Here is a 16,086-nt window from a genome sequence, read left to right on the forward strand (position 1 = left end):
TGCACATTCCAGGAAGGAATTGAATTTCTGCTTGATGCATTTTTACAAAATGCATATATTGCACAATATTTCCGTGTGATCTGATGGATGCAAGAAATTTACATAAGTTACATTGACAAGTGATTTCACCTGATCAAACACATGAGAGTTTGGAATCTCGCTCTTCAGTTTCCAGGCCATTCCAATATGAGAGTCAGGGCTATTGAGATTTGCAGTGTTTGGTGTCCTCACCACTTCAACTCCCAAGGCTTTTAACACATTGACCTGTAACAAAAAACGGACAAAAAAATGGAAATAGTTGATAAACAATACAACATTGAAGAATAACAGCAGTAGAAACAGACTCAAACATTCATAAGAAGTAAATTGCAATTTGTGTGTGCTGTCAGCATCCAATTTGAGCAAATATTTACTTTTGGCAAAACAATGGGGCAAGAAAATACTGCTGGCTTTCCACCTCAAGATCAATTTCTTTCAACTTCATTCGATCTTTTTGGCCAACAAAATGATTGAAGGCACTGTATATTGCAAAGGCTATGGGTCCTGTCAACATTTCGGCAATAGTACTGAAGACTTGTTCTTCAGAACTTGCTGCTTCCCAAGCCAAGCTGTTCCAGCACAGTTACAATAGTGGCATCCACCTAACAATGTGGAAAATTGTCCAGGTAAGTTTTGCACATGAAAAGCAGGACAAATCCAACCCGACTAATTACTACCCCATCAGTCTACTCTCAATCAGCAGTAAAGTGATGGAAGGTGTCATCAAGGTGTCATCAACAATGCTATCAAGCAGCACCCGCTCAGCAATAGTCTGCTGAGTAACGCCCACTTTGTTTCACCAGGGCTACTCAGCTCCTGACCTCATTACAGTCTTAGTTCACACATGGACGAAAGCATTGAATTTCAAAGGTGAGGTGAAAGTGATAGCCCGTGAACATTCGGGCTGCATTCGACCAAGCATGGCATCAAAGACCCCTTGTGAAACTGGAATCAATGGGTATCAAGGTGGCAACCTCTCTGCTGGTTGGAGTCATGTGGCCTCTGTCTCTTGGTGTCTCTATAATGTCACTAAACTAGAGACTCTAACTAACCGCAAGGACACCCATCGTTTGTGGCAAGGCCTACATGATATAATGGACTACAAAGTAAAGCAGAGCAGAATAGGTAATAAAATATATCCTTCCCTAATGTACTCAATCCATTTTACAGAAGGTCAGTGAAACAATGCCATCTGTCTCAACAGCACCTGTTCCCTCAGTCAGCCGTTAGATCGGCCTTTTTGAGAGTGAACTCATGGAAAATGACTGGCTCAGATGGAATCCCCAGGCATGCACTCAGATCCTGTACATACCAGCTTAAATGACTACCACCCAGTGGCTCTGATCTACATAATTATGCAGTGCTTTGAGAGATTAGTCATGGCTCACATCAATACTATCTACTCAATCTGCCTTGTTGCCTTGAAATTCATGCACTGTCACAACGCAGATCCCACCTTCTTGGCTCTACACACATCCTTGGAACATCTGGAGAACAGGGATACCTATGTCAGGCTCCCACTCTGATTAAAGCTTTAATTCCACCTAAACTAATCTCCAAACTCTGAGGCCTAGGCCTAGGTCTCAGTTACTCCCCTCCCCCCCTGCTCCCCCCCCCCCCCCCCCCCCCCCCCCACACACACACACACACACGCACATGCACAGCTGGATCTTCGACTTCCTGACCCATAGACCGTGATCAGTGAGAATAGGCAACTCCACCTCCTACCTCCTCCACAACAACCCTCAACACCGGCATGCAAGAACACTGCATACTGAGCCTCTGACTATATTTCCTGTACAGTTATGACTGTGTGGCCAAATTTTGCCCTAATTCCAACAGGTTTGATGATGACACAATCATTGTAGGCTGGATTTCAAACAAGGACAAGACAGAATACAGGAAAGAGATAAAGTGCTTGGTGGCATGGTGAAAAGATAGCAATCTTCTCCTAAATGTCTGCAAAATGAAAGAGATGGACATTGACTTCAGAAAATGAGGTGGATGGGATGCCCCTACCTACATCAATGGAGCTGAGGTTGAGATGATTGAAAGTGTCAAGCTCATAGGACAGTCACCAACGATTTGTCCTGGTCTATCCACATTGATGTAATAGTCCAGGAAATACAACAACGCCTCTATTTCCTCAGGACAGTAAAGAAATTCAGCATATCAATAAAAACTGATATCAATTTTTATAGATTCACCATAGAAAGTATTCTATCCAGGTGTATCATAGTTTGGTATGGCAGCAGCTCTGCTCAGGACCGTAAAAAGCTACAGAAAGTTGTGAACACAGCCCAGTCCATCACACATCACCTATTGACTCCATTTATACTCCTCATTGCCTCAGGAAGGCAGCCAACATTATCAAAGACCCCTCCCACCCAAGTTATAATCTCTTCCAAACTCTTCCATTGGGTAGAAGATACAAAATCTTAAACACTTGCACCAACAGATTCAAGAACAGCTTCTTCCCTGCTGCTATTAGACTTGTGAATGGATCTCTAAAATTTCAGTTTTAATGTTGATCTCGCTCTTTGTGTATCTTCTCTGCAGCCTTAACATTGTATTCCTCACTTTGTTCTATTGCCCTTATGTACATTGTATGGTACAATCTGCCTGTACTGTGTGCAAGACAAAACTTTTCACTTTATCTAAGTACCTGTGACAGTAATAAATCAAATCAAATAAAATCTAATCATACCTGGCACATAAGAATATGCTTGTTGGAGGTCAGTCATCTCAGCTCTAAGACATCTCTGCAGAAGCTCCTCAGGATAGTGTCCTAGGCCCAACCATTTATCAATGACCTTCCGTCGATCATAAGATTAGAAGTGGGGATGTTCACCAATGGTTATCACAAAGTTGAGCACCATTCATGACTCCTCAGATACTGAAGGATGTTCAAGTGCAAAAGATCTGGACAATATCCAGCTTGGTCTATCAAGTGGCAAGTAGAATTCACTCCACACAAATGGCAGGCAATGACCATCTCCAATAAGAGGCAATCAAACCACCGTGACATTCAATGGTGTTACCATCACTGATTCCTGTACTATCACCATCTTGTAGGTTATCATTGGCCAGAATCTCAACTGGACTGACCACATAAACACAGTGGCTACAAGAACAGGTCAGAGGCTAGAAATACTCCGAGGGGTAATTCACCTTCTGACTCCACAAAATCTGTCTACCATCTCCAAGGCAGAGGTGAAGAGTGTGATGGGATACTCCCCATTTTCCTGGATGGGTGCAGTTTCAACAACACTAAAGAAGTTTAACATCGTCCAGGGCAAAAGATGAGGACTGCAGATGCTGGAAACCAGAGTTTAGATCAGAGTGGTGCTGGAAAAGCACAGCAGGTCAGGCAGCATCTGAGGAGCAGAAAAATCAACGTTTCCAGCAAAAGCCCTTCATCAGGAATAGAAGCAGGGAGCCTCCAGGGTGGAGAGATAAAAGTGTGTGTGTGTGTGTGTGTGTGTGTGTTTGGGGGTTGGGGGGTGCTGGGGAGAAGGTAATAAAGAGTACAATAGGCGAATCAGGTGGAGATGGAGGTGATAGGTCAGAGAGGAGGGTGGGGGAAGGTAGCAAAGAGTACAATAGGTGAATGGGGTTGGGGATGGCGATGATAGGTCAGAGGGGACAAAGCAGTCTGCTTAATTGGCACCACATCAAAACATCCATTATCTACCCCAGAAATGCTCAGCAGGAAAACAACAAGGTGCACTGCAGTATTTCACCAAAGATCCCCAGTCAATATCTTCCAAACCCATGACCATTTCCATTTAGAAGGACAAGGACAGCAGGTAAATGGAAACACCAAGTTGCCCTCTCAGTGTTGTGACTTGTAAATATATTGCTGGGTGAAATTTCTGGAAGTCGCTCCTTAATGATATTTTCCGTATACTTATAGGGGCTGCAGCAGTTCAAGAAGACAGCTCACCCACCACCTTCTCAACGGTAACTTGGAACAAACAATAATTACTGGTTAACCAGTGATGCCCATGTCCCATGAGTGAATAAACAGTTAAAGCCATTAACGCCCGAGTCACTGAAATGCCAAATGAGTTTGGCTAGCATCAAAGGCATGGTGGAATCTCTTTTGACTAACATTTAACACATAATCGTGCTCACTCTGTATACATGAGAAGAAATGTTTGCGAATGCAAACATAGCTGGAGTTTTTAAAAGCAAATGCACGCCTCATTTGCTTATGCCTTCAACATCCTAACATCCAGCATAAATGAGATGCTGCACTTCTCCATGGATCCCGCACAATGTAACACAGAAGCAAACCTCACCCACCTTGACCATTTCTTGGTTGTATATCACTCAGAGAACTGGATATGATAGCTGCAGATCATGGTCTGACATATTGTTTGTGCCTAAGCAACATGGGAGATCCTTTGGAGCAAATGGTGAGCTGAAAACACCTAGTACCTACTCCAATTTCCATGTCAACATTTCTCAGCATCTAGTTTGTTTAACACATTCATAAGATAGGAAGCTAAATATTAATGAGGCAAGTTGTGGCATTAATACGGTGTTTAACAAGCTAGAATCCTACTTACTTGGCAACTCGCTACAGTCTAGCAAGAAATATGATTTGTCTCACATCAATCGTTTTTCAAAAGTATCTTCTATCCTTGTCCTTCTAGATGGTAGTGGTCCTGACTTTTGATTGTGCTGTCTAAGGAATTTTGGTCAATTCTCTGCAGTGCATCTGCTAGACAGTATACACTGCCGCTACTGAACATCAGTGGTGGATTGTGATGCCCAGAAAATTGCATGCAATTCTACTCACTTTTCTGTTGCTGACAATTTTGCTCTTGCAAACATTTCTATTTTGTCACATTGCATACACAGTTTGGGCTGTGGTCCTCCCTGCTGCTAACAAAATGAGACCACTATTGATTTTCATCATTTTTTTCCCCCTCTGTCAGTGTGAGAGAGTCTTCCACGGATGTAAGATGTTCCTTTCTATATTATGGTCATAGAGGAAGTGATGCAGAAGACAAGAGTGGTGCAAAAGCAGAGAAACAAACAGTTTTTAAGAATGATTTAGAGGAACCGGTATTGAACTGGGGTGGACAACGTTAAAAATCAGGCAACACCAAATTATAGTCCAACAGATTTACTTGGAAGCATTACATTTCAAGGCATTGCCTCACAGCCACATAATGAAGAGGCTAGTGCTTCCAAATTAACTTGTTGGACTTTAACCGGTTGTTGTGTGATTTTTAAGTTTTTACAAAGGAAAGGTTGCATCAGATTCTGTCTACCCCATTCCAATGCCCTATAGAATATACATACAGCATAACACATATCAGAAAATTAATAAAGGGTTGTGTATAAAATGGGCAAATAGTACTGACCTAACCAGCAGTGGCCACATCTCGTGAAAGAATGAGAATAAATAAATATATTAAAAATAATTCTCTTCACTGTATAAATAAAAAAGGAGTTCCTATATCTATAATGTAATAAAGGAAAACAAAACAACCACTGTTCTGTATTGTCACTCTGTCTGTAATTATTAAGGAGATGACTGCTTTGTAATGTTTCGCAGTCAGTATGTCGGCATACCTTTAAAAGACATGCTGATGTCATAGCCTGTAAGGTGGGGGATATAAACTTCTCAAGTTCCATCTTGCCCTGGGATCAATTTAAAAGTATGTTATACCATTGCAATATAATAACCTAGTGTTAACCTTGACACTTGATATACCTGTGAATATAATGACTATGGAATTGCTAGCTGTGATAAATGTCTTATTGGGTATTTCAATACCACAATATCCATACCTAGTTTCTAAGGTTCAGATATAATTACGCATTACCACATCAGATAAAACATCCTACAAGAGGCAAAAGCTGCATCAACTGGAGTAGGGTAGACAGAATATGATATAATTCTTCCTTCTTATAAACCTTTTTTTTGCGTTTGCACTACTCTCGCCTTCTGCATCACCTCTATGATCATAAAATGGAAAGGAACACCGTACATCCACGGAAGACTCCCTCACACTGACAGAGGGAAAAAAAATGATGTAAATCATCGAGTGGTCTCATTCAGTCAGCAGCAGGGAGGACCACAGCCCAAACTGTGGAGGCAATGTGACAAAATAGAAGTGTCCATACCCAACTTGAATTGCAGAAAATCATTTCAGATTGTCATCGTATGAACCCAGGGTTAATACGGGCAGAAAATAATTGACCAGCAGCAGCAACTGGAATAAAATGAAGTTGCACTGTGGGGTATTTCTGAATCAGGACATTGCTTTCTTTCAGAATCAAGGATTCTTAATTTTACATTTACCTTCTCTAAGCTCATCTTCTCTGGCATGACAATAATGCAGCGATATCCTTTCACAGCAGCCACCAAGCCTAAACCAATACCTGTGAAAATATGAGTTGACGGCAATACATTCAGTCACTTATGGCCAAGTAACAGCACTCAACATCAAAAAATGACTGATCACTCTAATCTAATGATTTGAGTTACATGGAGAGGTTGAATAGGCTGGGGCGGTTTTCCCTGGAGCATCGAAGGCTGAGATGTGACCTAATAGAGGTTTATAAAATCATGAGGGGCATGGATAGGATAAATAGACAAAGTCTTTTCCCTGGGATAGGGGCATCCAGAACTAGAGGGCAAAGGTTTAGGGAGAGAGGGGAAAGATATAAAAGAGACCTAAGAGGCAACCATTTCCACAGACAGGGTGGTACGTGTATGGAATGAGCTACCAGAGGAAATGGTGGAGGCTGGTACAATTGAAACATTTAAGCGGCATCTGGATGGGCATATGAATAGGAAGTGTTTAGAGGGGTAGGGGCCATGTGCTAATAGGTGAGACTAGATTGTGTTGGGATATCTTGTCGGCATGGACAGGTTGTATCGAAGAGTCTGTTTCTGTGCTGTACATCTCTATGACTCTGATTTACCTGCAAGAACGTTAATGCATTCTTTTCTATAACTGATTTGCGCAAGGACAGTGAAGTCTACAGTTTTATGTTTCATAGCAAGTATGCAATATGCCTTTAAGAGGCATGCTCACGAAATCATCACTGAATCATGGTATGTGGCCTAACAGTAGAAAGGTCTGTGTCTCCACCTTACTGAGGCCACTTGCAGCATGATATGCTGAGGCAAGCTTGCAATGGTTTGTAATCAAATTCCTCAGTGCTAGCCTAATTATATTTGTGCCAGTAATTGCAATATATTAAGATACCAAGGCTGTAATAAATGTTGATTGTATCTTTCAGTTACCTAAAAGATAAAAATGTTACCCATTCTTATGCTACGGGAGATAATTTAAACATTGCTTTGTCAAGTAAATAAGCCCAATGAAAGTATAAAGTCCATCACTGCAAGTTTGTCTGCTTAGTTCTGCCCTTTTCATATTTTCCAGTTAATTGCATAACTCATTCAATACAGAGAAATGTACGCCAAAATTCTATGCTGCAAACAACATTTAACGTATTGCAAACGTGTTCATGCATAATCTTAGATCTCTAACCAAAGTAATAATGCAATTGTTTTTCTTTAACAACAATGTTTCTTTCTGGCAATAGCATTGAGTGGCATAGGACAGGAGCCAATTGCAAAGTTGGAAGATTACACATTTGAAATCATGACTAATGGTTCCTATTCCAGTTCTGGTCTTATTTTCATTGTATCTGTAATTTCAGTTCACCTGGCAAACATTACAGGAAGTCGGCAAATGTTTAAGCACAGATGTCAGAGTGCAATGAGTTTGTAAGCACCATGTTTTGGGCTCATTTAACACATTTCTGCAGCAGTGATTTGGATCAGATTACTTTAACTGTTGTGTTTTAAATTTTGGAAGCATGGTGCTTCAACAAGGAGCATACTTAACCCATTGAATGTTATCGCCACAAGTTGTTCAGGATGGCTGCAAGGTGGTCTCATGAATTTGACGGATGGACCAATTGGGTACAGATTGGGGAAGGCCATTATGATATGCTTTTTGCACCCATTTAACTCTCAGGAAGTGGGCACAACACACGTCAATTGCTATTCCACCAGCAGAAAGTGAGGACTGCAGATGCCTGGAGATCAGAGTTGAAGAGTGTGGTGCTAGAAAAGCACAGCCAGTCAGGCAGCATCTGAGGAGCAGGAGAGAGGCCTCATTCCTGATGAAGAGCTTATGCCTGAAACCTAGACTCTCCTATTCCATGGATGCTGCCTGACCAGCTGTGCTTTTCCAGTACCACACTCTTCGACACTATTCCACTCGCTTCAACGTGTTGGAGGGCTCTGGTGCAATCTTGCAGTTTAGCAGAACACCCAGAGATTAGAATAGAATCTGTATATATCACTGAAGTTTATTCTGGAACCTCCTAATGGGTATCACTGACTTCCTTTTTCCCATAACTCACTTAGACTCAAATCTTTCAGCGAATACTATAACAATTCTTACCCGTGTTACCAGAGGTTGGTTCAATGATGACATCACCTGATCTCAGAACCCCTTGTTTCTCAGCATCTTCAATCATTCGTAAAGCAATGCGGTCCTTAATACTTCCACCAGCACTGAAGAACTCACATTTTGCCACTAGAAAAGATGTTCAAAAAGTAGCCTTAACAAAGTTATGGTCCTAATTATATTTTTCTGATCATACACACACACACACACACACACACACACACACACACACACACACACACACACACATTTAGTAGAAACACTGAAAATGATAGAGTGCAAATAAAAAGTCACAGAATATATTGAACAAGTATTGAATTAAAGAGTGTAAGTTGGTGGTAGTAACGTTATTCTTAAGAATAACTTTGCTTTGAGATATTTCTAAAGTAGCCTAAAACAGCCTATTTACTGGCCTACTGATAATATTGCTAGACTGTTAACCCAGAGACCCAGGTAACATTATGGGGACCTGGTTTTGAATCCTGTCATGGCAGATGGTGGAATTTGAACACTTTTTTTTATTTTAAATCTGGAATCATTACCATGAAACCATTGCCAATTGTTGAGCGGAAAGTCATTCTGATTCACTAATGCTGTTTGGCCACTGCTCTTCTCACTACTTGGTAACTGCTGGTCTGCCCTACATGAGACTCCAGATTCACAACAATGTAGTTGACTCTTACCTGCCCTCTGGTCAATAAATGCTGGCTCAAATCCTGTGCATGAATTAATGAGAAAGATTTGCCAGACAAATAAGATTAAAATTCATTGCACCCTATAAAGAGTTCATCTCCACTGTTAAAAAAACTGTTCTTCTATTCGATGAGATCATGATTGATCTAATAATCCTCAACTCCATTTTCCTACCTTTTCCCATTAACCTATGATACCCTGACTAAATAATGATATCTCGGCTTTGAATATACTTAAAAACCAGCCTCATCAGTTGTCTACAGAATTCCACCAATCCACAGCCCTCAGAAGAAATTCCTCCTCATCTCTGTCTTTAATTTGCAACCACTTCTTCTGAGATTATGCCATTTTGTTCTAGATTCTCCTATAAGAGGAAATAACCTTTCCACATCTATCCTGACAAGTCCTCTCACAAGCTTCTATGTTTTAACAGGATTACTTGTCATTCTTCTCTATTCCAACGAGTGCAGGCCAATTCTACTCAATCTCTCCTCAAAAGACAATCCCTTCCAAACCTGGTATCAACAAAATGAACATTCTTTGAACTGCTTCCAATGCCAGTATCCCTTCGCTTAAATAGGGAGCTCAAAACTGCTCAGTTTTCCAGCTTTGGTCTGATTAGTGCTTTGTTTAGCTTTAGCAACACAGTTCTATTTTTATATTGTGTTCCATTTGAAATATAACTGATTCATAAAATGCAATAAACAACATCTTCTTTAAGACTACTTTTCATTGGACTATCAAGCTATTTTCCTCTGCATCACTGGATTAGGCAAATCTTGCAGATGCTCAAGCTGGAAGAGGATGGTGGCAATAAATTTACCTTTTCTAGAGCAATAGTACAGAGAGGTCATACAGCAATTTGAGCAGTGGTACAGATTGCTCATACACACCTTCTCGTGGGCATGATTCAGGAATTTGATGGAGTACTCTCAACTCGCCTGGATGGCTACACCCTCAACAACAATCAAGAAACTTGGTACCATTGAGGACAAAGCAGTTCACATTACTGGCAGCTTATTTACCATCTTCAACCCACAGTAGCTCTACCATCAGAGCACAGTGGTAGCAGTGTCTGACATCTGTACAATGTAGTGCAGCAACTTGCCAAACTTCCTTACACAACATCTTCCAAACTCACAAGCTCTACCACCTAAAGGGCAACAGGCGTTTGGAAATGCCACCACCTCTAAATTCCCATCCATGTTACTCACCATTGTGAACTGAAACTCTGTTTCTAACAGCATTTTGTGTTTCCTTACACCCCATGGACATCAGCAGGTCAAAAAGATAGTGATGCAGCATATTTGCCAAGGTCATTAAGGATGTGCAATAAATGCTGGCCTAGTCAGACTTCTCATGAATGTGTAAAATGATTTTTAAAAAACTGCTCCTTCACTGTTGCTGGTTTGAAAGTCCAATACTCCATCTCTAACAATATTATTCATGTACTTACATCTTCTGGACTGAACCAATTCAAGAAAACTATTAACTACAACTTTGTGAGGGAAATTAGAGATAGCCAATTAATGCTGGAAACTCTTCCCATTGACCCTCATATCCTGCAAATGAGTTTTTAAAATCCTACAAGACCATTTTCATTAGTCTGCCAAAAACAGAAACATGAAACAATGTTCACATTGTACATACAATAGCAATTATTATTCTAAGTATTTGTAAAATAAATTTAGAAAAGCATTCATTTTACAGAACATTGACCTTAAAGATGCATTTTCATTTACTGACAAAAAATTGCAAATGTATTACAAAATTGCAAAAGATAAAAACCTTTAGCACACCATTGGAGGTTAATCTTCAAGCTTTGTTCTGAATATAGTATAAGTTTTCTTCCTTATTTTACAGTGACTAAGAACATAGCGATCATTAAAATGCTAGAACGGAATGATTGCAGTACAACCTAAACAGTTGAAAGTTAAAAGTCACACAACACCAGGTTATAGTCCAACAGGTTTATTTGGAAGCACTCACATTCAGACCGTTGCTCCTTCATCAAGTGGTTGTGGACAACCATAACCACCTGATGGAAGAACAGTGCTCCAAAAGCTAGTGCTTCCAAATAAACCTGTTGGACTATAACCTAGTGCTGTGTGACTTTTAACTTTGTACACCCCAGTCCAACACCGGTACCTCCAAATCATTAACAGCTGAGGTACAGCACTAGGCTCACCTTTGTGTCCAGTCTTTGCTTACCTACTACAACTACACAAAATAATTATTTGAAAGCGCCAAGTTTTTCCAAAAACCTGAGCTCATTTGTGTAGGATGAAAACATAATGAGATCTCACTCAGTGTTACTTACATAGCTCACATTTGATTCCATATTCTTTTGCAATATTATTAATTCGGATTAGGGGAGTGTTACCAATTTTATAAAGGACATTAGGCAAGATCTTGCTTGAATCCTTTCTGCAAAAGAAGAGATGTAGAATGTAACAGAATGCTTTGTTACAATCTAAACAAGTCTGTAATGCGTGTCCAAAATTAAATGCAGCACATACTGTACTACTTAGCTAAGGTCCAGATTTGATTTCTGATTAACACTGAGACTGAAAGATGGCCTGTTAGAAATAACGAGAAAAAGCCACAGGAGCACTCAAATGAAACTATAGTGTCATTTAAATGAAAAGCTGGAACATGTCCCCAGATGCCTAGATGAGTGCAGATCCAACTGCAATCAAGAATCTTGATACCATCTAAAACAAAGCAATCTTTCATTAACTTGATCCCTCATTGGCACACTGTATCCACAGCAGGTGCCATCTGTGCAACACGCACTGCAGAAAATCACTATCACTACCCCACCAGGGCTGCAACCTATACCACTGAGAAAGGCAAGTGCAGCAGTCACACAAAAGTACTCTTAACTCCAAGTTCCTCATTAGGTTCATCACCTTCCTAACTTGGGCATGTATTACCATTACTTAATCCCTGAACACTCCGTCCAGCAGCAGTGTGAGTGCACATTCATTACACAAAAGTGAGCTTGGCTACCATCTACTGAAGAGGATTGGAGAATGGGCAATAAATGTTGGCCTTACCAGTGATTCCAGTACTGCAAGAATGGAAAGATAAATAAAACTGGGGCAATTCTACAAATTTTTAAAAAATTCTATTTTGTAAAAGAAAATGGGACAAGCAACGAGTTCAGTATGTTAACACGGTTTCACTGAGATAAATTATACAATATGGTGGGAGGGTTTTTTTTTGTGCTTCCGGGTGAGAATGTCCTGCTTTAGTAAGCTCTCCAGCACCTCAGACAGACCTGTGCTGCACTGAGTCAGGAACTGAGTCTATTTTTACAGTTGTGACTGGGGCCAGTCTGGCCAGCCCTTGTGAGGAGGGCTGAGAATGAAGGACCTTGGGGGCTCAGGTTCGAAAGATTTTGGTGGGGATGACAACCAGGTTAAACCTTAAAGGCCCCTCTAAACGGTCCAAAGCAGTCTGTCAGGTTGGCAAATTGGCATAGGCTTTTCCTAAGGCCAGTTAAGTCCCAGTGACCAAGGAATGAGGTCCTTAAGTGGACAATAATTGTAATTCAGCTGAATACTGGATTTAACAAGCCTCCCACCTTCAAACACTCTGGCAAGTAATTGTTAAATCCAGTCCTTTGGATTTCAGTTAATGAAATCAGTTAACTACAAACCATTCAGCTGACTCTAGCTTATGTTTACAGGACCTTGATTAGATTACAATTAATTGAAATCGATTGTGTATACTCTGTTAGATTTTGTGAAGATTCCATTTGCTGAAACTGGTATTGATAATGCATTACATTCTTACTCAGAGGAGTTAGTTGAACAAACAGAGAATTACACCAGAATAGTTCAGTCTGTGACCTTCACTTGTGCAGGTATGTTGAGTGAAGTTGGACTTTAATGCTATGAAGAGAATCCATTGCACTCACACAAAATAAGTGGGTGTACTAAATGTGATCCCCAAAAGAGCTTCGACTAAACAAAGATACTTGGTTTTGTTGGGATCTTGATCAGGTGGGCAGATGGGCTGAGAATTGGCAGATGGAGTTTAATTTAGATAAATGTAAGGTGCTGCATTTGGGAAAAGCAATTTAGAGCAGGACTTATACACTTAATGGTAAGGAGTGTTACTGAACAAAGAGATCTTGGAGTGCAGGTTCATAGCTACTTGAAAGTAGAGTCGCAGGTAGATAGGATAGTGAAGAAGACATTTGGTATGCTTTCCTTTAGTGGTCAGAGCACTGAGTATAGGAGTTGGGAGGTGATGTTCTGGCTGTACCGGACATTAGTTAGGCCATTTTTGAAATATTACTTGCAACTCTGGTCTCCTTTTTATTGGAAGAATGTTGTGAAACTTTAAAAGGTTCAGAAAAGATTTACAAGGATGTTGTGAGGATTGGAGGATTGAATGAGAGGGAGAGGCTGAATAGGCTGGGGCTGTTTTCACAGAGCGTCAGAGGCTGACAGGCGACCTTATAGGGACTTATAAAATCATGAGGGGCATGGATAGGATAAATAGACAAGGATCTTTTTTACCCTGGGGGGGTGGTCCAGAACTAGAGGACATAGGTTTAGGGTGAGAGGGGAAAGATATAAAAGGGACTAAAGGGGCAATATTTTTCACACAAAGGGTTTTGCATGTATGGAATGAGCCGCCAGGAGAAGTGGTAGAGGCTGGTAAAATTACAACATTTAAAAGGCATCTATATGGGTATCTGAATAGCAAGGGTTTAGAGGGACATGGGGCAAGTGCTGGCAAATGGGACTCGATTAATTTAAGATTCCTGGTCGGCATGGACAAGTTGGACCAAAGCATCTGTTTCCGTGCTATACGTCTCTCTATGACTTAGAAAGTAAAGCTACTTGTTACACGATTTCAATGACACGTGCTGAAAATGTGTTGCTGGAAAAGTGCAGCAGGTCAGGCAGCATCCAAGGAACAGGAAATTCGACGTTTCGGGCATAAGCCCTTCTTCAGGAATGTCGAATTTCCTGTTCCTTGGATGCTGTTTGACCTGCTGCGCTTTTCCAGCAACACATTTTCATCTCTGATCTCCAGCATCTGCAGACCTCACTTTCTCTTCAATGACATGTGGTCTTGCTGCTGTGAAGCTACTTCGCTGAAGCATATGTAATACCTACAGCTGATCTTGAGTGTGTGGAGATTTGGATGGTGCCATCCCCAGACTCCAGGTGCAGCGTGATGGAAGGTCTGGCATTCTTGGCTGCGGAGGTTCCTGTATTTGATTCTCTTTCATTTTATTGCTCAGTTCAGAGGTCATCATGTGAACAGTGGAGTTAAAAGCAAAACTTATTTAATCTGTAGGAAATAAAGATAAATATTTTTATCTGGTTCCAGTGTTGATCATCTGTTAAAGATTCTGCTCTGTGTGCAACAGACTAATGCAAACTTCTCAGCCTTCAGTTCAATTTCCAGAGTACACTGAGTTAGTTTCTAACATCCAAGGTAAAACAGTGGAAAAACCCAGGCAACATCTGTGGAGAGAAACAAAGTTAATGCTTCTGGTTGAAATGGCCTTTCATTAGCTTGGATAAAAGATCAGATCTAAAACTTCAGGATAGTACATTCGCAGCATTTGCAAGTCCAAAACATATATATAATGGATTTTGGAGAGTCAGCATGCTGTGGTGGAAACCTCAGTCAGGCTGACCTAACACCTACAATGGTGAGCTTTCTGAAATGGAGTTTTGAATAGCAAACAAGATTCTATAAAACAGTTCTATTCTAGCTAAACCATCAAAAGACCGTGGCTGAATTATATTTGAAGAAGTCTTGGCATTGTATTTTAAGTAATAAAAAAAATAGATTTTCCCTGTTATAATTGGATTAGTTCCCTGACAGGATAATACGATTTGATATTTCAATAACAATCAAGAGCTTCCTTGCAACATTTTAGTCCTGTAAGTTCACGTTTTCTTATTAAATCACTTTAGACATGATTCAATCATTTTAGACTGACAGCAAGAACAGCAGAACAACTGAAGTCATTTTCATACACTTTTTATATCAAAAGTCAGTCAAAAGTTTTTCAAGCTTCTGAATGATCAGAAATATCGTTACAATGAAGTTTGCTGAGACACCCCATTTTGTTAATTGCTTTAGTTAGTGGCAGCTGTAATTATCATTTAAAATAAAAAAAAGGTATTTGTGAAGAAATTAATTACACAAATCTTGTTCACTCCAACCTTACCTGGAAAATGAGTAGTTAAATTCTGATGGTTTTCTTCTGGAACAAATACAAGGCAATGTGTAGAGAGAGGGAAGTTCGATTCCTTTTGGAATGTTTTGGCTTGGCATCAACAATTAGAAAACTTTAAATGCTTATCTTCTGTCCAATGGGTTCATAGCTTGGTGAACCCTCCTACTTTTCTGTTCCTTGCTGTGCATAATTACAATGCATTTGACATTAGAGGTGTAATTTAAATTTTCTGTCTGCTTCATCCTAGTTTTTATTTGGTTATAGACAAATGAGGAATGCAGGTGAGTTTTTACGGTCTGGAATGCAAGCTGTTCGACAATTGGCACAGATTCAACCACACCTAGCACATAATCACAGGGTCATGGAATTGTTATGGCACAGAGAAAGCCATTCAGTCCATCATGCCTGCACTGATTCTATTACTCATGCCCAATCTCCTGCCTTTACACCATATCGGGTTTTTTTTGACCAAATAATCTTCCAATGCCCTTTTGAATACTTCAGTCGAACCCACCCATTTCCATACCCATTGTGTGAAGAAGTTTTTTACTCCCCAAATCACCCTTGCTTCTTTTGTACAGTGCTGTCAAAATGAAATTTGATGTATAATTATAAACAAAACATTCACAAAGCTATTTGCAAGGGGCGTAGGATTAATTTGATAACTCAATCAGTGAGCTGTTA

The 16,086-nt window shown here is 40.3% G+C and overlaps 1 protein-coding gene across 1 annotated transcript in view; it reads right to left on the reverse strand.

Annotated features, from left to right (window-relative positions):
• Positions 1-14,463, reverse strand: part of LOC132829515 (cystathionine beta-synthase-like) — a 36,017-nt gene extending 21,554 nt beyond the window's left edge. Inside the window, exons 1-5 of the mRNA XM_060846735.1 lie at positions 14,324-14,463; positions 11,506-11,612; positions 8,487-8,621; positions 6,362-6,441; positions 130-264 (exon numbers count right to left, since the gene is read on the reverse strand). Coding sequence (XP_060702718.1) covers positions 130-264; positions 6,362-6,441; positions 8,487-8,621; positions 11,506-11,612; positions 14,324-14,463 — 597 coding nt within the window. The remainder of the gene's footprint in view (positions 1-129; positions 265-6,361; positions 6,442-8,486; positions 8,622-11,505; positions 11,613-14,323) is intronic.
• Positions 14,464-16,086: the final 1,623 nt, after the last annotated feature.

This window comes from Hemiscyllium ocellatum, chromosome 29 (genome assembly GCF_020745735.1).
Source record: "Hemiscyllium ocellatum isolate sHemOce1 chromosome 29, sHemOce1.pat.X.cur, whole genome shotgun sequence".
NCBI lineage: Eukaryota > Metazoa > Chordata > Chondrichthyes > Orectolobiformes > Hemiscylliidae > Hemiscyllium > Hemiscyllium ocellatum.